The 21,317-nt window shown below is 33.2% G+C and overlaps 3 protein-coding genes across 5 annotated transcripts; all 3 read right to left on the bottom strand.

Moving 5' to 3' along the window:
* Positions 1-270: 270 nt before the first annotated feature.
* LOC138180917 (germ cell nuclear acidic protein) lies at positions 271-4,415 on the bottom strand. Of its 2 annotated transcripts, XM_069115277.1 has the most exons (10): positions 4,082-4,415; positions 2,463-3,994; positions 2,306-2,364; positions 2,011-2,209; positions 1,759-1,934; positions 1,326-1,687; positions 1,147-1,259; positions 974-1,081; positions 649-869; positions 271-432 (listed from the first exon to the last, which is right to left on the bottom strand). In XM_069115277.1, the coding sequence occupies exons 1-10, from the start codon at positions 4,082-4,084 to the stop codon at positions 419-421; spliced, it is 2,787 nt and encodes a 928-aa protein (XP_068971378.1). In that variant the 5' UTR covers positions 4,085-4,415; the 3' UTR covers positions 271-418. The 2 variants fall into 2 exon arrangements, with proteins under 2 accessions (XP_068971378.1, XP_068971377.1); XM_069115276.1 differs by having other exon boundaries at positions 271-869.
* Positions 4,416-6,550: 2,135 nt separating this feature from the next.
* Positions 6,551-12,872, bottom strand: LOC138181275 (neuropeptides capa receptor). Of its 2 annotated transcripts, XM_069116004.1 has the most exons (7): positions 11,675-12,872; positions 10,150-10,240; positions 9,847-10,043; positions 9,071-9,313; positions 7,748-8,093; positions 7,288-7,570; positions 6,551-7,135 (listed from the first exon to the last, which is right to left on the bottom strand). In XM_069116004.1, exons 1-6 carry the CDS (start codon positions 11,931-11,933, stop codon positions 7,309-7,311), a joined length of 1,398 nt encoding a protein of 465 aa, XP_068972105.1. In that variant the 5' UTR covers positions 11,934-12,872; the 3' UTR covers positions 6,551-7,135; positions 7,288-7,308. The 2 variants fall into 2 exon arrangements, with proteins under 2 accessions (XP_068972105.1, XP_068972104.1); XM_069116003.1 differs by having other exon boundaries at positions 6,551-7,570.
* A 1,995-nt stretch (positions 12,873-14,867) lies between these two features.
* On the bottom strand, positions 14,868-20,741 carry LOC138181274 (neuropeptides capa receptor). Its single transcript, XM_069116002.1, has 6 exons — positions 19,561-20,741; positions 17,596-17,686; positions 17,316-17,515; positions 16,978-17,229; positions 16,574-16,898; positions 14,868-16,473 (listed from the first exon to the last, which is right to left on the bottom strand). The coding sequence occupies exons 1-6, from the start codon at positions 19,844-19,846 to the stop codon at positions 16,230-16,232; spliced, it is 1,398 nt and encodes a 465-aa protein (XP_068972103.1). The 5' UTR covers positions 19,847-20,741; the 3' UTR covers positions 14,868-16,229.
* Positions 20,742-21,317: the final 576 nt, after the last annotated feature.

Here is a 21,317-nt window from a genome sequence, read left to right as displayed (position 1 = left end):
TGCCGCCGCCACACCGTGAATTTCACGCATGCGTCTCACAATGCAAATAATCTTAAACAGCGTTTCCATTCAATAATCGTGATACTTTACATGGAAACAAGTCCGATTATTTCGATAAATTATTGGAGATTATCAAATTAATTAATCGCTTTAACATCACGTTATACATTAATATTGTATATGTATGTGAATTTTATCAAAATAAAAGGTATTTCAATTCATTCCCTGATTATAAATAATATCCTACTAATTGAAATAAAGTTACAGCGATTTAATTTGTATACGTCATTTATTAAGAACTTTCGCTAACAGCTTTTACAAGTTGTCACCACGTCTATACAATTCATCGATCTAAAGATCATGTTTACTACAATATAATAACCCTATCTTGTGTATAATAAACATTTCGTTCTACTATTTATACTCCAATGCCTGCAATGGTAAAACATGTCAGTTGTGCCAATCATGAAGTGTTCACATAAAACAAGAATGATTAAGTTCTATAAAATACGCAGTCTGTATAAAATATAAGAAGCATTTGATGTAAATGCTAAATATGTTTTCAGTCACTTATTTAACTCGAAATATTTGGATTATTTCCAAAATTTTCTTGTTTCTTTGCAATCTTAATTTCCGAAAATTGCTGACCTAAAATTTTCATCACTTCAGCATGTTTTATGTTACGTTCTTTTTTTACGGAATTATAGTTTTCTTTAACATAAAGCGCAAACGCCGAAAGTTCTCTTTTCGGAGTTTGCATTTGTACAGTCCCAGATTTTGTTGTCTTGTTTAATAATAATTCGAATTTTCCATAGCAATGACCACATCGTTTTTTTTCGATATCCAAAGATTTGGAATGTCTACCAATACTGTAATAAAGTTCAAAATAATTCAAACATATATATATCTTCGAAACTTATAATTAGATAAGTTATGTATGTATATGTTATCAATCTTATACAATGCATTTTACCTGTATCCACAGCCTACACATTTATATGTAAATTTTGTTTTAATTTCGTAATCATGACACCTTCTTATTGGAGGTAGTTCAGGAAATATTTTCATAGCTTTATTGGCCCTATAAAGTAATTAATTAAATTAATATTTTAGTGAATGTGTGAATAATTAATTATTATAATTTACCATTTTGTCCAAAATGGACCATGTCCATCAGAAACCCCATTTATCAACCATGCAGCTGCATGACACATTTCATGAATTAAGGTATCTCTAAGTCTGTCTGGAGTATCTAAAATCTATATATGAAAATTTATTTAATTAATACATATCTCAGAAGTTTCTTAAAAACCATATAATCATACCTTTGTTGCCAAAACTATTCGCGAAGATCTTACAATACCACCAAGTGTTCTCACTGATTTTTTGTTATAACAAAAACCAGCAGTTCCTCTCATACGAACATTCCACTCCATTGACATGTCTTTTGGTAACTCATTATCAAATACTTTTTCATTATATAATTTATACAAATAATTGCACAAATCTTCTTTGTTATTTTTATAATCTAATCTGTATTTCTTAGCATCTGGATGTACATTAGCAAGAGAAACACTTTGAGCCAAAGATGCCAGGAAGCTGGTACATCTTTCATACTTTGAATTATCAGAAGTTAATTTGCTTTGAGTGTTTAATTTAAATAATTGCTGTCTAGCTTTAGTAGAAGCTATAAAAATATTTTCCATATTAGATACATCACACATAACATATTATGTAAATAACGTGAATATGCGTTACTTTTCTTAATTGTAGATTTTGGTGGTACATCATCACCAGGATCAAATTCACTAGTGCTCGAGCCTTCACTTTCATCATTACTAAATGACAATTTTCTTCTTCTTATGTTAAATATTTGATTATCATTGTGTATATTACCTTCATCTTCAGTATCTGAATCACATATTGCAAGAACTCTAAAAATAAAATGTTACAGTTATAAAAATTTCATTTTTTATAGATATTTACTCTAAAAATATAATTGTTTATTACCGTCGTGCAATTGCTGGAGCTGTCAGTTTTGATTGTGTACTATTTTTTGATACCCTTGGATTCGTCAATGCAGTATAGTACAAACTTTCACATCCACTTTCTGATGATGTTTCATCTTTAATAAAGTTGTCTCTCCTCGTCGTATTTTTCCGCACATCCTTTTTTGTTGATGAATTTCGTAATTTCAAATCGTTTAGAGCTATTGAATTAAAAATAATTAAAACTGCCTTTTTATCCATCTTTTTAAAATAAACATAAAATTTAGTTTCATAAAAAGTATAGTATAATTACTTACATGCTTTAAAATCGTCATCTGAATCTGGTATGTAAAATCTTTCCCTCTTTGTAATCTTTCTGTAACAGTTGATATTTATAAATATTAATTAATAGATTATTATTAATTAATTATATATTATGATACTATATTTTTTACTATAACACTTGCAAAGTACCTATCAGTTTGAACTGCTCTATTTTTTGTTTTAATTATTTGTTTACGTGGTTCAGAGTTTGGAAACAATACATCAGCTTTATTGCGCCAAGATTTGCCATATAATTTATCTAATATATCTGCACAATCCATGATATTTATGTTTTGTGGTACATTCATTGTAGAATTCGTTGGAGTTGACACATTATTTTCAATATGACTCTTTTTTAATGTAGGGAGCTCAAGATCATTATGTTTTGTTCTTTGGACAAATTCATTTATTGTATTCTGATGCGGTACTGTATGGTAAGATGTTTTATTATAATCTGGATTTGTAGTTTTACTTTCTCTTACAGGAAACTGATGTATTCTCCCTCTATTATTTGGAGTTTCATAATTCATCTCTAATCTTTCCAGACTACTATTACCAGAACTTATATCATTTGTATTAGTAAGGGGCACAATACCAGGTGAACTATCACTTTGGGAATCACTTTGTGAATTAGCCATGAGCCATTGTGAAATCTGTTGTTTTTTCCTCTCTGATAGTTCAGTATATGTTGGCCCTTGATCTTCTTTTGCACATGTTTTACTCAAAAATTTACTAACATGGGTTTTATAAGGATTTGTTAGATTCACCTGAGAGCCTTGAATAATATCAGTCTCAGAATCTATTGGATCTTCATCGATAACTATATTGTTTGCTTTTAACTTATTTTTTGGTGAAATAGCTGGATGTATAACATTGTCATCTATCTCCTTATCCAGCGAAATATTTTTCTCTTTTCTAATTTTTGGTGATTCATATATTAATCGTGAAGATTTTATATTTTTTAGAATATTTTTAGCATCTTCTCGTGAAAGTTTCTTCTTAAAATCAATGCAGTTCCTATTCGTAGCAGATGCAGTTTTAAATGATCGAGCAATACTACCAGAATTCTTAGAACTATTAACATCATTATTAATAGTATCGCTATGAGATTTGACATTTGTATCTGCCATGCTTTTAACGATGTTTTCTGTAGTAGAACTGACATAAGTGCTACTAGTTTTATTAGAAGATATAGAAGGTATATCTTCTTTGATATACTCAATACTGGAAGATTCATCAGATGTATATAATATCTCATTGCCTTTTGCAATATCTTTTCTTTCTTTGTAATTACTAGCAAACTGCAATTTTTCATTTATCTTGCATGTTTTGAAATACTTTTTATCTGTAGTCTCTGAAGACTCAGAATCTGAAGAATCTAGAATATAAATCTTATTGTCTGTTGGAATATGTTTATTTGATGCAACTTTTGATGTAGAAGCATACTTAGAAACAGAACAAGTTGAATTAGAGCTAGAATCACTTATTACTATTATATCTTCATCATCATTTACTTCTTGAGAATGAGATATAGTAGAATCTTGTGACAACTTCAAATAAAAGTTTTGTGAGCTACAAAGAGATTCTTCCATTTCTTTATCAGATTGAAGTTTCATATTATCATATTTAATATATTTTTCATTCTGTTTTTTCGAATTTTGCGTCATAAAATATTCCATCCCCTACTAAAATTAATACATGGGCTTATAAGAAGTATCACATTAAGAAATATATTTGACGTTTAAACATTACAAAATATGTTTACTCACCATAATTAGTTATGCTTTGTTAACAAATAATCGTAAAATAATATTCCAGACTCCAGTAGATATTTTACTATCGTTTCATATCTTATTTAAAATACACCCATAAATAAAGGGCACGTGTGTAAACAAAAACAAGTACAATACAAAACAATAAAATCATCACACGCACATGACGAAAGTAAGAAAATGTTATATTAAAACAGTTACATTAAAACTTGTATTACATCATAATGTAGGGAATCACGTTGCATTTTTGTATAAATTATGTTATAATAACTTTGAAAGTCAAACTTATAAGGCCAGTGGCCAGTACTATTCAAACGAGACCGTTAAAATTTGGAATCAGTATATGCAGCTAGTTACATTAAAAAAACTAGAAAGTTACTAGGATCTATATTGATAACATTACACTGTCGATAAATTATTATGTGAGATAATTTGTATATAATATAATCACTTTTTACTCTATGTTATAATTTATTTACTTGTCTATTTTCCTAAAGAAAATGTTATATTTTTATAATGTCATTATCTTCCAAATTTAACAGATCGAAAATTGCAAAAATTTTTACATGATTATTACAATTATCAATCAATAGAAAATCTATCTTCCGTGATATATGAAATTACTTTTTCGAACGTTCCAACAAAAATAAAGAAATACACGTTTTTCTCCTTAATGATTCATGAACCTTACACGAAGAACAGCGACGTTTCTCAAACCGTTGAATTTCAGTTTGACGGATTTAATTTTTATACATTCAATCGCACGAAAACGAAAGAAAAATACAATACCAAGGAAAACCTTTGGAATAGAAATGGAAATGTATTAAGCACCTATAACAAACAACTAATAAGAACATAAAATAATGAAAATTAAATTTTTCCTATTGATTTATTGCAATTGTTAGTAAGTAGACTTATTTATAAAATTGTAGCTAAGTAGCGATTGATTTCTATGCAGTGTATGACGTTTATCGATTCAAAAACCAATACCATTATCGCATGTGCAGTGAATAGGTATTACCAGATATCATAATAGACATTTGATGAATATGTGAAAATATTTTACGAAGAAATACAGTCTGAAATGTTCTTGAAACTAGAAACGAAAATTGAATCTTTCAGTTCTCTAGAAAGATGTTTTATTACAACTTTCAGAACAGATATGTTCGATGAAATTAATTTTGTAAATAAATTGCCATTTATTATCGTATCCTTGAAGTGAACGAAATTGATCAAGAAATACCATTTCTTCGCCGAGAAAAGATTTGGCATCAATCAAAATGTTAACCCGAGAATGTTTTCGCGAGTTTCGAGCGTTAGTTTAATGGTTCAGAATTACACCATACTAATGGTGTACTTGTTACAATCAAAGGTACAATCAAATAGTATAGAGATCTTGTTGAAAATGGCGTGATCCATAATCATAATTTATCATAGCCGTTTGAAATTTCTCTTTGAGTACTTTAACAATTTTACGTTTGTTTCTCCTCATTATGGCGTGTTATATTCAAAACTTATTGATAATCGTTCATTATATCAAAGATAGGAATCGAATACGTGACTAAAATTAAACTTGATTAGATTTTAATCGAAGTTGGAAAGTGTTGCTTCTAACTTTTGCAAATAGATATCGCGAAATTCACTACAAGTTTTAAGTTTCAACAATTTCAAAAGAAATAATTAATTTAACTGTCCGGTAAGGACAGGAAAGGTGATCAATACCTTCGATAAGCATTAATAACTACTAAGGAAAGTTGATTGAATTGACTCTCATTAACATGTAATAATATAGTTGCATTAATAGAAGGTGAACAGTGAAAACTTTGTAGGAACAAAAGATTAAAATTCATCAATAAGTACAGTCATATATACATGTTTTGTACTTCAGATTTTACACAAATTCGTTTCTTTATTTTCGGTATTCGATTATACAAAATTGCAATGTCGCCAAACGTATCGTCAAATATTTTTCCAAGATTTTCATCAAGATGAAACTTCTTCTTGATGTTCGACTGTAAACCTCTCTGATCCTGGAAATGTTAACAATGAAGTTGCGAAAACTTTTAAGCTTGGCGATCCGTTCGACCGTATATTTTCCATCCTTGTGACGAAAAGATACCGATGAAGATCTTTTTCGTTAGTTCGCTCGAAAAGACTTTCCATGTCTTGCATGGTTAAAAAGCTCTTGGGATTTTTGAAGTAAGGATAAGGGAAGCAAGTTCTATTTTAGATGATAGATAAGTGAATACAATCGATTTTTTTTTCCAAGTCTTAAAATTGCTAGACTATCCCTGTAAATGCGTTTCAAATAAAAAAAAAGAGAAAACTCGAACTTCTAAAATATACTAAAAGAAAGGAAAATATCCTAGACTACGTTATACGTATAAACTAGGAATTAGAGTCGAATAGATTTTGAAATTACTAACAATTATATAAAGCGACATTTAATATGGTAATATATGCCGGCTACAATCTAATGGGATGTTTACACGTGTAACAGATTCACAGTGAATGCATTGATAATGTTGCGTTTCATGGTTTGGGAAAAAGCTGCTATTGATCCTGTATATTTGTCTGTACGTGACAGCACAAAAGTCTAACAAAATACCGAGGGTCACCAAAAGCCATATCAATATCATGTTAGAAATGGAATACAATCCGCAGCATTTTTCGACATAGTATTTTTAAATAACGTAATTGTATTCTACGTGTGTACAATTTAATAACTTGTCTATAGTTTTGTCCTCTTGAAGCCCTCTTTTTAACGTTTGGAAATTATCTCCCGCCTATAAATTTCAACTATTCGTATCAACGATTCTTAAGCTGGAATATCAATTTTTATTCCAGTCTCGCTATCATAAATATTTGAAAGCTACATTTGGTCGACCACACTTACCTTACACTCGATCAATCTTCCTTAAAGGTTCCCACACGAACTTCAAAGTACTTTTCAATATCTTCAATCGATCCTAGCAAATACGTAAATTCCGATTTTCCGTTACTTGCTAATGTGCAAGGATGCGAGAAATTCGTAACATGTGAGCCATTTTCCTTGACAAGATAAGCCAGGGATTAATACTTTGGAAGGATGATCTTAAAGGATTACAACGAACGAAGCTTGCGCGATAACATCACAAAGTTCTTAACTTTTTTTGTTTGAAATTATCATTGACTTTTCTGTGCGCTATTCCTTAAATATATACCGTTCTTCCAAAATACGATGATCAGATGTGCGTTTCATTCGAGGGAGTCTCATCTTCGTCAGACACTTGATATTTGAGACGTCTATTTTTCGCGTGTATTAGGTTCGATGATCTTTTTGTCTGTTGCAAATATCGCGAAGCACCGATTTCGTTAGTGTTTTTGTCTGTTGTCAAAGAATAGTTCGCAGGTACGTTATTCGTTCGCTTTTCATCCTCTCCATCGTCTGGCTGTAATTGAGCTGTCTCGTGCGACTTGTTTTCCACAGGATCCGAAGCACCGTACCTACATATATGCCGGAAACAACAATTTCTGGGAGCGTGAATTGGTTTACGAAGTTTTACGGTGTAAAGCGTAATCGTAGTTCGTACGACAAACAATTCACCAAGCACAAAAATGGGTGCAAAATTAACGACGAGCAAGGGAGATACTTTTAACAAGCATTAATCAAATTTGACTTACATCCCATATCGTTGGCTATTTACGCTTCTTTCTCGAAACACCTGAGATGCTTGACTAGGCCTGACACCACAAATTGTACTGGAATCTCTCATGCTACTCAGGCCAACTCTGCTAATGGATGGATTGCTAGGGGAGCATCGACATGTTTCCTTAAAAGCATTCCGATATTTCGCACTCATCACATTATACAGGATGGGATTGATGGTGGTGCTGAAGTAGTAAAGGCAACCAGTGAGCGGGTACACCCACTGGTTTATGTCATCATACGTCGAATCTTCGTACACGTATAATAATCGTTGAATGTGAAATGGAGCCCAACAGATGAAAAATGTGATCACTACGGCACCTGTAGAACCAAGTCGAAGCACGATTTCTATCCACCTTGATGTTTACTGATACTACCTGATACCTCTTTCTCCTCCTCTTTTCCTCTTCCCAATATAATAACTATAAATAAATATTAATACCTTACAACGAACCGTGAAAGGTGCAGCAATGTTTATAAATGAAGATCACCGGCCAAAAATCTAAGTGCATTCTTGTTGGTTCCCTAATTTTAATATCGCTTTATGAACGAGCGAAAGAATTGTAATATAATGGAATCGAGAGTGAAAACAACCTGTTAGGTTCAAAGATTAAAACTATTAAAATCTATTGAACAAAGATTAAACTCTATTAAAACTAGCTGATAAGCTAACGAAAGCTCGTGGAAGTTAAAGGCATATATTTTAGTATCTTTAACGTTTTAATATGATGACGAGAAATATTTTGAAAATTTTTAAGTGAATAGAAAAACATACGTTTAACTGTAAAGCCAATTAAAAAGCAATTTTGATAACATGGGATTCATCGAAAGTCTATAAAACTGTTCCTCTGTAAAAAAAGAAAAAAGAAATGAGGAATATGTCTTATCGTGTTCTTCTCCGTGTATTCTTCAAATGAATTAAATAGAAAGATCAGGAAGAGGGTAAATAAACGAGGTAATGAAATTTTCAACTACGTTACAACTCGCAAGAATGTTAGTACTTTCAACCTTTGTAACGTGTTATCGACAAGGTGAAAATTGTCTCGTGGTATGATGATCTCGCGTTGTCGAGAAACTTTGACATCCACGTCGGCTTCCTCATCAATCTCTGAACACGTTCCTTGATAGGATATCATCTATACGGAATAATGGCTGTCTTCATAGGTAAATCAGTTCGTTCTATATATTTACACGTGCGACAAAGGTATACGAAGTTGATTAACGTATTTACGAGGGGCGTATTAACATTTTGTAGGAACAAAGGACGGGATGATGTTTATTTAAAATAGAACATTTACTCAGCATCCGTGTGATGGTTTTCCGTGACTGGGCTTGTTTGGTTTCACCATGAACGTATCCCTCGACGTTTTGCGCGAGGGTATCACTTTGTATTCGCAACCCTATCCTCACGTAAAGCACCGCGATAAACACCATGGGTATGAGAAAGAAGAAGATACAACTAAGCTGGTAAAGAGGAAAATTTGGCATGTTTTCCTTCAGCATCGCGCAAATCGCGGATTCTTCCGAGTTTCGTTTCGAGTCTGGAAATCAAAACCAAGCGATATTTTCAACGAGAGAAAGTAACCATTTAAAAGAAGAATAAAAAGAAAGAACAAAATTTCGCGTATTTAATTACTTGTATCATCAAATTCGTATGGAAAATGAACGATACGAAAATTAATGAAACGCGCACAAAATACATATATATGTCGAAAAGTGCTTTTGACTCGAATTTCTTGCTCTCATTTGCTCGATTGACATTTCCGATTTTCCAAACCGTTCATCAGTTTATTGATTACATTTTCAGTTTATGAACGCATGAATACAGTTTACAGAGTGTACGTTGAGCAAATATCTATCCTGACATCGTATCTATAATATATGGTAAAATTGCGTTAATACGATTTGTAATTCAAATGTAAAATCGATACCTTTTCAAATATCTACTTGTTTAAATCTTTAAAGCGCTCCTAGAAAATGCTGAAACTTCTGGTAGCAACTTTACGAGCGGTATAGTAAAGCTTGCGAAAGCCACAAAGAATGCAGAATAACAAATAACTTTGCAAGAACTCACTTTGTGGGTACTCAACGTAATCTATATCAATGTAAGCAGCGAATGGCATAGCAAAAATCAAAGCTATCAACCATGCACCAAATATAGATCGTATAGAACGCTTCAGACCACTTCCATAATGACGAAGAGGATGATAAATTGCCAAATATCTTTCTACTGAGAATGCCATTATAGTTAGTACCGACACGTAAGAGGACCTTTAAAAAGAAAATTCTTGTAGTTGCTTTAAAACAAGATTTTTTTGCGTCATCTCGTATAACGTTCAAAGTATGCTATTCTTTGACTGGTGCTACGTCGACTCACGTTTCGGAGACGTATGCTCTCAGTTTACATATGCCTAGTCCCCATTGCCATGGATATTGTTGCCAAAATACGCTCAATTCGAAGGGTAAACCTGAAAATCAATTGGAAAATTCGTGCTTACCCTCGTACTGTAATTGTTTTCATAGGGATTCGTGCTTTTCTTTGATTACACGCTCCGTTTCCGAAATTGCCATGTTGCAAAACGAAGATAAAATCGTGCTCGTGAAGTAAATATCCTTTATATCGAGTTTATTCGTTCAATTTCCTTTCATGATCGACCTATTTACGAATAATTGAATGTTTCACAACTTAAGAACACGGGATCCTACGAACTGCTGATTCAATAATGCAAGTGTAAAAGCAAGAGAGAATGCGATAATTTAAATGAAAAACATTTTCCAATAAAATCTATTCCTTTTCCCTTCACGATTTCATCCATGAAATTCCTTTCCGAAATACCTCAGTTTGTACAATTGCAATGATTCGAATTCAATTACCGCTTTAGTTCGGTGAATAAAAAAAAAAGAGAGAGAAGAAAATACAAAATTATAAAACAATGACATCGGACGAAAATCAAAGATCAGTGGACATAAATTAATTGTAAGGCTACTTGCGATGCAAACTAATTTATTCAGGGGAATCGCGATTCAGCACCAGATACAAATGAAATCGTAACGAATAACGAATGGAATCGTAAGTGGAACCTTTAATCACAGCAAGGAACATCGAACAACCCATTAACCGACAATTAACGTCTAATACGTGACCATTTTGCAAATATCGCCTGGCAACCGGCAATACTACATAAAACTCTTGTTAAATAGACTTTCTAATTTATACTGTGCACTGGCAAAGACATTGTAGATCAGAGATTCCGACGAATAAAGAATTTTTAATTACATAATTTTCTCGAAGTTCTAATTATTTCTATTTTCTTATTTTTAATACAATTCTAATAAATAACAAATGTGATCAAATGTCAATAAAATGTAACTGCAAGTATAGGGATTGAATAGTATGTCAAGTATAAATGTATATTACATAGATACATATACTTCTTATCTTACATTACGTATATCAGTTTCCATTTCCACCGGAAACATATAATACACAAACATAATTTTTCATCAATGAATCACATATGTCTCGACTAGTTATGAATTAATCACAACTAATGGATTCGATAAGTTATCTACACGTGGGTCGAGCTGCAACGGCACTGCACGTAAATCAACGGTAATCACGACTATCGTAAAACAGTTAAAAGCAGACAATTTCTAACTTTTTTAATGCCATGTTAAAATACTTCTCAATCGTAAGATTATACACAATTTGTATGTCTAATTAAGTTTCTAATTAATGTATCATTTCGTCCGAATATTTCTTTAAATTAATTCGCTTTGATTCGATTTGTAGTTATCGCAAATTATATTCGATTATATTTACGAATCAGCATCAACTGCGACGAATAAAGTATACAAAAAATATAGAAAAACAACGAGTAACGGACATTTCTTAAACTTACCCAATATTAAAAACAGCAGATCGGATACCGCCAAATTGAACAAGTAATAATTCGTCGGTGTCTGCATGGTCGGATTCCTCCATATAACGATGCAAGTGATCACATTGCCAACAAATCCGGTTACGAAGATGATAACGTACGTAAGGGTAACAGGCACGACCAACGTTAAAGATAAATACTTGGGACCGCGTATTTTTTCCAAGTATTCCAATTCGTCGCTAATGTTCTCGTAAAACGAATATTTATCCGACACATCCATCGTTCACGAATCTTAATCACCGTTTGCGACAGAAATAAATCACTTTACCCTCTGTTCCCTTTTAAGTCACGCAACAATAATCGTTCTCCCTCACTTCGAAAACAATTAATAGTCTTTCCATAAATGACAGATATTTGCTTCATAGAAATCCCTTCGGTATTCGTCGGCAAAGAATAAATTCATCTGTTGCTCGAATCTCGACAGTTCCAGCCGAAATCAATGACGTGTGGAAAACAGTAATAACGCTGGCGCCTCCCTCCCCCCATGCGAGGGATGATCTTAAAAGCGCACCGTTCGCCAGATCGTGAACAAGTGACGTCTCTCGAGTTGCTCACCTTTGCACCACGCGCCCATCTACTACGCACCCAACCCTCCACTTTAACCCCCGCAAATCAGTCCGCATCGTAACTCGACCAATAAAATCACGCGCATCTCGCCAAATCAACGATTCAAAATATTTAACGACAATTTTATCGTTCTGATTACCGAGAGAAATTTCTGCTCGCGCATACGCATATTTCACGAGTTGTAACACCTGCGAAAACTTACTTCTCCCCTAGACGCGTCTTGATATTTTCGCAAACAGGACCAGGAGGGCATAGCATAAAACGAGATTTAATGCCGTGATAAATTGAACTACGCGACAACACGATAAACGGTTGCGCGATTTAACGCGAGAAATGAAGTTCTTCCGAATGTTTCGCTCTGTCCGCTTCGTCTGTTCGGTATAATTCGATATACTCTCAACATTTAGCCGCTCGATCGTTCCACGTCAGAAGTTAGAGCAAATAAAAACGATATAACGCTGTCGTTCAAAGACATTGTATAGTTCCGATGTTATTTAATATTATTAGAGGAAAATTCCCAGTTGTAGTAACCACGTTAGGGGCTTTAATGTCATCGTTATTAAAATCCTGTACTTGAATAGTTAGGGATGATATTAAATCACGTTAAAACGTGTAATTACTGTCGACTTGTACGATGAAAACAATACGAGTACCGGAGGATGCGTATTTTTGGCATCCGCTAAAATTATTGCTTATCTAGTTCAGCGGTGGGAAACACTACTACTCTACGGCATCAAAGCGTGGCTATATTTATTTCGATTCTTATTGTATGAAGTACAAATATTTTTCATACAATTTAATTTCGACAAATTATTGATGTTCCCGTATGTGTGAGTGACAATTTTTGTTTCCAAGAATTTGCTTTCTCATTCTACCAATCTTGCTTCGCGTCTTTAGAATTTTCATTTCACCTCGCAATCGTTCACGAATCTTTTCCCGTCTTATTGTCCCCAAGTATTCGTCTCTGACTGTGATTTACATACATTTGCACATTCTTCCGGGAAGTATGACGGAATGCCGCAATTAGTGTTTTTTTTATATCTTCCTGGTTCGATAGCTGGATTTATCGGTATCGCGAAACAAAAAATGAATCACGTATTTCTTTGATTTGTAAGTTAAGGATTCCCGAAATAAATATCGCCTGTTGTTATCGCTATCAAGACGAGCAATCTCAATTGCTTGTTTCGGAAGATGTATCTGACGGAAATGGCAGAGTAAGAAAGCTTCTTCATATCCGAAACGCACTTCTTGTATTTGCGGAGTACACGAGTCGAGGATTAATATCAACGTGCCAAGAATGAAAATGTAGAAGGAGAACTGAAAAATATACGATATTAGTATGATATTTAGATGGATTGCTAGATGATTACACGATCTTAAAAAACTTTTTTTAATGCGTCAATTTGACTTTTAATAAAAATATAAGAAATTAAAAATATAGTATCGTTAAATACAGTGGATGAACGTGGACAAAAACGGAAACTTAGTACACGTAGCGAGTTCCTATTTTCTTTACGTCACGTACATATATTTCACATTTTACCTTTAACGTCTTCTTACCGTGTACCGAGATAATAGCGTTACGTTTCCACGTTTTTGTCCTTATTCAGTTTTTAGATGATAAACAGTGGATTAGAAAACGTTGCGTCTGAAAAGAAAAGAGGAAAATCAATAAAATCGCGTGCACTGCAGAAAATGAATGAAATCTAACGGTATTACCATTGCTTAAGAAAACAATGTTACCCATTGCAATGATTTCTGGCCCATTAGTTGTGTGAAAACTGTCAAAAACACGCACTGATACACCGAATACGAGCATTCAACTATCACGAAACTGATCAATTCTGTCACACAATACAAATATTCTAACAAGACGCGCGTTACCATTTTTACGTTCTTGAAATATTCTTTCTAACATTATCTGGCAATGGTGGAATATAATAAACGAATACGGAAGCTTTTATTCAGGTTACACCATTCATATTGACAACTTGAACAGAGAAATTGCTGACGCATTCTTTTGTTCAGCTACAAAATTCTATACTTGAGAAATATCTTAACTCAAACCGTAATGTTTTTCGAAATTGTATTATTCTATATCCTCTCTGTTCTTCCTTTCTGCACTTAGCTTTCTTTCTATCATGTATCTAACTATTATTCCTTTATTTTATCAGAATAATAGGGATCTCTTTACGCTATATCATAAACGAGAAAGACTTAATGATGTAAACTATTTTAATTACAATGTCACCTTAAAATCAGATACACCTGAATTTTTCTGTCCTCCAACAATTTTGTTTTAAACAAGCTGTTTTATATTTCAAATGTCTTCTGAATGGAAGTTTAAAAAGATAGTTCCAAGAAATTGCTTTTGTAAAATTTATTTGTTGAGGAGACTTTTCTATTCTACTTTCAGTTCTCCAATTCTTCGTTCTCTTTTCCTTCATAACAGAAGAATGGAATGTATATTACATAACGCAGCAAACTGACAGCAGTCCACTATAACGATAACTTTTCGTTACTTCAGCACGCTACAATTTTTTATACAACAAAAATTAATACATTTTTTTACACGAAAAATATGTTATTTTCCTGCTTTGTGGAGAATTGGACTGATTTGGCTATCAGGTACAGAATTATTTTCTAGATCAATTTAATCGAGAATATTATTGGATATATTACTTTTCGAATCACCTCGTGGATATAGAATTTTATTACCAGAGTCAATAACAAGCTCGGATCAAGTTAATTCAATTACGTAACGAGATAACCAAAAGTTTTGTTACTACAGCAACTATTTTCTGTTCCTGCAAATACAGAATTTTATTTAATAAAACACGAACGCTAGTTTTTTGTGATCATAAGTAAACTCGAAGAGCAGATATCTTACAATTACGAAACTTTGATTTTCGACTACCGACAAACTTTACACAGTTACAGACGTAAGCTTATCACATTTCCTTCGTCCATGTTCATTAAAAGTTCGAACTTGATGTCAATCAATTCGAAACTTTAGGAAGTAATTACAACCCGTTCCTTGGTGAAACAATTCTTGGACAAGTTTTATCAGAAACTTATTATTTTTAAATATTCATATACTGTGATATACTAATACATTATTTCATAATATATTTTCCATATATTTTATTTATTCAATTATTCTCCACATTCAACTTCTTCTCTATTTTTAATTTCGTGTTGAATAATTTTGTGGCGCATCAAAATATTTGTTGGATGTATAAATACGATCTCCAGAAATCATATTTAATTGTATTTATTTTATTCATTTCCTTTTGACGCGCGAATTCTGATTTGCATTAAATTATAAAAAGTAATGAGATAAAAGGAAATAAATTGAAATAAGATAAAGTAAATTGTCCTGCATTGTTAGTGCGAGATTTTAAGGGGAATTTTCCTTCGTTGTTAAGAAAAAGATTTTCAAGATGCAAAATGTATCTAATAAAAAAATTGGATACCCAATGAAGTAATAAAGTACCCAATAGAAAGCTTTAAAAGATTCTAAACAGTTTCTTATATCAACCTTATTTAAAATAGTTTCATTAAAAGGATTCGAACCTTTGATAAAGAGAATTAATAGCGTCGACATTCCTTGTCACAAGATACCGTTCTTTGCCGGAGTTTTCTAGACTGACAAAAGTATGTACTCGCCTTTCTCGCATGATTTTTACTCTTTTGTACGTGCTATTATAAAATAAATGTCACTCGGTAAACAGTGCTTATTTATATTTGACTTACGTACATTACGATTTTCGCAATTGACCGCTAGAACTTTTAAGTACATAATCCTTAAGTACAATTGAGTAAAAATGAATTTAAAAACGCAACTATACAATACAGTCAGAAAATAAATAAGATAAGCAATAACGATACAACAAGCTTAAAACTATTATGTACAATAATTTTAACGGCTAACAATGTACAACTTAAATTACAAAACGCTACTGGTTGTAGACCCAGACTTATTCTCTTCGGTGTTACGAGCAGGATCTCTTTTATTTCTTTCTTCCTGCTGTCCTGAGTGCATTCGATTGAGAAGGGGCTTGGACGTGGAATCTTCCTTTTTGAGCATGTATGATTTACGAGCGATATTATCGTTTATATTTCCATCTCTATTCACACCTTCTCGACTTGTAGTGAATCGAAACATCTCCTTCGCTTGACTAATAGTATATCTAAACAAAAATTACAATGATATTGAACGTGGCGTTAAAGTAAAAAAGCATTGCCACTTTGAAATTCCCACTTTTTATAAAACTATGTTAAACATGCTACCTCACTGAACACTTGAAACTTGAGCTTCGCGCTTTTCCGCTCGAATTACTATTGCATATTTGAGACTCTCTGGTAGTCCAACTTCTCCTGCCTGTCATTCTCGTTTTGCAGCAGATGGTTTCTTTGAACGCTTTCCTATACCTCATACTCATCAAATTGTATAAAATTGGATTCACGGTTGTGCTGAAGTAATAGAGGCATCCGCTTAAGATATACAGACACTCGTTCAAGTCTGGATAGTAGTCAGATTCTTGCGCGTAGATATAAAGCAATCGTTGAGCATGAAACGGTGCCCAACAAATGAAAAATAAAATAACCACCGCAGCTAAAACAGCGATTATAGGTTACAAATCTGACGAAAATAAAAGTATTATGTAAAAAATTGAAGATAAAAGACGTCTTACTTAACATTCTGATCACGGATTTTCGAGACTGAGTTTGCCTCGAGTCTCCGTGAATAGCGCCCTGCATCACAGAGTTTAAAGTATGATTTGTACTGTTTCTGATTTTTAAACCCATTCTGATATACACCACCAAAATAACTAGCATCGGTATCAAGAAAAATATAATACTGCTCAACTCATAGAGAGGGAAATTAGGCATATATGGCAGCAACATTCCGCAAACCGCGGAATTAGCCGAGTAATTCCCGGAATCTAAATAATTATACATTTTCGTTACTTCCTTTATATACATGTATATATAGCGGTTCGGAGAAACGCGATGAAATCTTTTAATTAACCTCGTGGATATTCGACTAAGTTGACTTTCGTGTAGATTGCAAACGGTATGGCAGAAACCAACGCAATCGACCACGCGGCTAAAATGAAACGTATTGGCCTTTTGAGGCCACTTATTGTATAAACGCGGAGCGGGTGACAAATCGCCAAATATCTTTCCATGGAAAAGGCTACTATCGTAAGAACCGATACGTAGGAAGATCTATTAAGCAGAAAATTAATTTTAGAGAGAAATTTATATAATATAATTGTTTATAATTGACTAGAAAATAGATTGCTTACACTTCCGAAACGTATGCCCTGATTTTGCAAAGACTAACTCCTAGAACCCATGGATATTGTTGCCAAAAGAGGCTCAGCTCATTAGGTAATCCTGAAAATGATCGAACAGAGCACGATAACGATCGAAGAACAAGCAAATAATAATCGATCGATCGAGATATTTTATTTCAATCGTATTAAACCAGAACGACGAGCACCGTAACAATTGAAAGACACAAGAGTCTCTGTGATGTATAAACTCATTTTCTCGAAAGTAGATTTACGACTGCCTTAAGCCCAGATGGCAATTAACGCACAGACGTCGCAATGTTTCATGACGATGTTAATGAGACGCGAAATTGTATCTCTCGTGTTAAACCAACTTCAATATTTATTACACCGTCTGAGAAACTATTTCTATTTGCTTCAACCTTTTAGACATCGAATTGCGTATTAATGCAGCGATACAATTATCTAGTGACGACTTATTTCCTAATAAACGCTCACAATGGAGGACAAAGAGGACCGAAACGTTGAAAATGAATCATTTAATAAAATATGATTACTCTGAGTTCAAACGAATGTCATCTAGAAAACGCTAATTAGAAGCAATATCTATGCAGTCACACTTGGTATTTCACAAAATCAATATCAGATACCGATCATGCTGAATGTGCGTAAGCATTGAACGTCTTATCATAATTTTTTGTAATCACTGATTTTCATCGCTATTGCGAACAGCATACCTATCGATAAGAATTCGACATTTTTCTATCTTTCCAACGATACATACAGAAAACAGTTCTTTTTCGCAGCGTAGGAGATACAACAAAAGTATGGTTGTATATTTTGACGTCACTATCAAGTTTAACAGAATACACGGAACTTAAAAAGGTAAGATTTTTATCAGAAGTTAATCGGTATATTGACGTCTACGATTTCCAGCGTAGAGACCTCTTCATTTCTGCCATTGTATCCTTATTTCGGAAAAAAAAGGATTCTTACGGAAAGTTTCTCATACGATGCGATTGAATACTCAACGTGTCTACAGTCAACAGCTACACCTCGATAGTCAAATTTCATTCTAATTATGTATATGATATTGTTATCGTCGTCTCGTTATCTTGATCTTAAATTTCAGTTATTCGAGCGACGAACATCCAGGTTAATTTCGTAAACGCGATGCAAGATATAAATGATCGTATAAAGTGTTATGCTTATTCCTATCATCTTAAATCTGTTAATTCTACGATGACTTTGACACCGGCGCACGCACGTCCACAACTTTTATCCTGAAAAATTCGCGCTATGACGCAAATATAAACGTCGTTACGATCAACAAACAACCAACCGAGCAGATAACAATCTCTCGTGTACACATTAGAGGAAGATTAATTTAAAGCCTTTATCATCGACTTAAGAAACAATGGTAAAACAGTCTGAATTTAAACGCGTCGTTTGTAGATAAATTTCTCGATACAATCCTTTTTGCCTTCCTTTTTTCTGTTAATCGCTCATATATCGGCAATACGCTCGAACATAAATTCGCTAAATCAAACAATCATATATTATATCTATATAACTACCATACATATAAACTAAATTAAATATCATTTCTGTCCACACGTTTCTCTGTATATTGACATCGACCTATTTTTATCAAGTATCGATATATAAAAATATTAGCAATTTCAATAGAAATGCTATTTCCATTTAATAACTTAATCGAGTATACGTTATTTCAGAGATCAGACATAAATCTAATACGGTTATAGATTCTCTTCGTGTCGATTAAAAGCAAATCGATATACCTATACAGGGGGTTGCGTGTATTCGTCCACGCTTATCTTTATTAAACGTCTATCGAACTTCATTATCTTCATGTTCCTTCATAAATTGTTTTTACGAACGGGGAGAATGAGAATTGACGTGACCCGGACGAAGCAACAAAACGTATCGATACAGGCAAACGTAAACGCCACTCACCCAACACAAGTAGAATAAGGTCAGATATGGCCAGACTGAATAAGTAGTAGTTGGTGGCCGTATGCATCGAAGAATTTCTTATAATTACGATACACGTCGTGACGTTTCCAAAAATACCAGTCACAAAAATTGTCACGTACGCTATCGTTAATGGTATCACCATCTTCAGAGGCAAATACTTAGGTCCAAGTACCGTGGCCAAATATTCGTCTTCCGTTAAATTCTTCAAGTCCAAATCCTTCCAAAAGTCGTGAATATCGTTTGTATCGTTCTTCGACGTTTCCATGATGATTTTTAAGGTGGGCAAGTAAATTTTCTTCCTCTGTTCCCGAAGAATATCTTTCGCGAAAGAAGTCGTACTTCGATCGCTGAATATTTCAAACGAAACCTGCGTGTTCTTGAAGAAACACGTTTAGAATTTAACACGTTTCATTTAGTTTAATTTAGTTTAAAAATGTATTACGCGTGATCGTAGAAATGATCACCGGTAAACAAAACATTCTGCTACGAGGCTCGATAATTCGATGTCGAGTCAACAAAGCACGATCGGTCGATCATTAGTAGGTCATCAGCTTAAGACAAATTGAAGAAAGTTCAATAATTTTATCGAAATTGTTGTCCCACGAAATTGTTTCACTTCGAATAATAAAATATCGTAGACTTGTTTCAAATATTCACTCCGTCTAAACTTAATCGTAGACATTCAACTTGTCATTTCAATGAAAATTTGATTCGGTGTAAGTTTGCTCGACCGTTTCTCGATAATGAACCACCACATATTTCCATTCTTTTTCATCCCGATACAAATCTTCTCACAAACAAACATACACGATTCACATACCGAACAACGAAGAAACACGTTATTATTTATTGTTACTAATTATCATCGCTAGAACAATTCCACAAAATATTATAATTTCTCCTGATAATACAGGTTATATTTATATTTTGTTTATATTTATGTCTATAATTTGTCGGTAATACTCGTAAAATATATAGCTACAAAAAAGATGAAGAAAGAAATGCAAGAAAGAAATTGGAAACCATGTGCACGGTGAGAAGCAAGAAAGAGATATGTGTTTTGAGCGCGTAACTTGCTATCATTAACACAAATGATCAAAATAAATGGTCGAAATGAAGGGGAGGACGGTAAATCAGCCAATCGTCGCTGTCGACAGCAGACTACTGTACAGCGTGACTGAACGCAACATTCTTAACGATACCGTTGAACACCTTTCGTCCCAACAATCTCATCTCTCCTGATTTTGCGATAAGAGAGTCGTTCTAACGTTCCATTCTATTCTATTAAGATTTTCAGTGCCTTGAATCGCGCTGGTAGCTGTACCTTATTGATATATTTTGTGTTTAATCACACAGAGTAAATGTAACTTTTATTAAATCGGAAAAATTTCTTTTTCCTTTTATTTGGCAAAATGATCTAACAATTGTTTACAAATGTTTTACTGAGATTGATGACAGATTCGAATAACGTATAATAACTCCGATTTTTTAACAGATAAGTTTACTCTTAACATTGTAGCGTGTCATATGAAACAAAGAATAAGGAGGATTAAGCTTGAAAGATGTTGATGCATAAGCATGTTCCTGTATGTACAAAAATTCATAAGAAATGCATATTTATTGTATCATATGCATATATGTATCGTATTATCTCGAATATGTATGATCATGAGTCATTAGCAGGAAAAGAATCTCAAATTTACGAAGTAGTCAGATATGACGCATTTTGCGATCTA

The sequence above is a fragment of the Bombus flavifrons genome, chromosome 6, assembly GCF_040668555.2.
Source record: "Bombus flavifrons isolate JBK064 chromosome 6, iyBomFlav1_principal, whole genome shotgun sequence".
Taxonomy (NCBI): domain Eukaryota; kingdom Metazoa; phylum Arthropoda; class Insecta; order Hymenoptera; family Apidae; genus Bombus; species Bombus flavifrons.
Note: the sequence above shows the minus strand (reverse complement) of the source record. Positions and strands in the feature narration are given on the sequence as shown.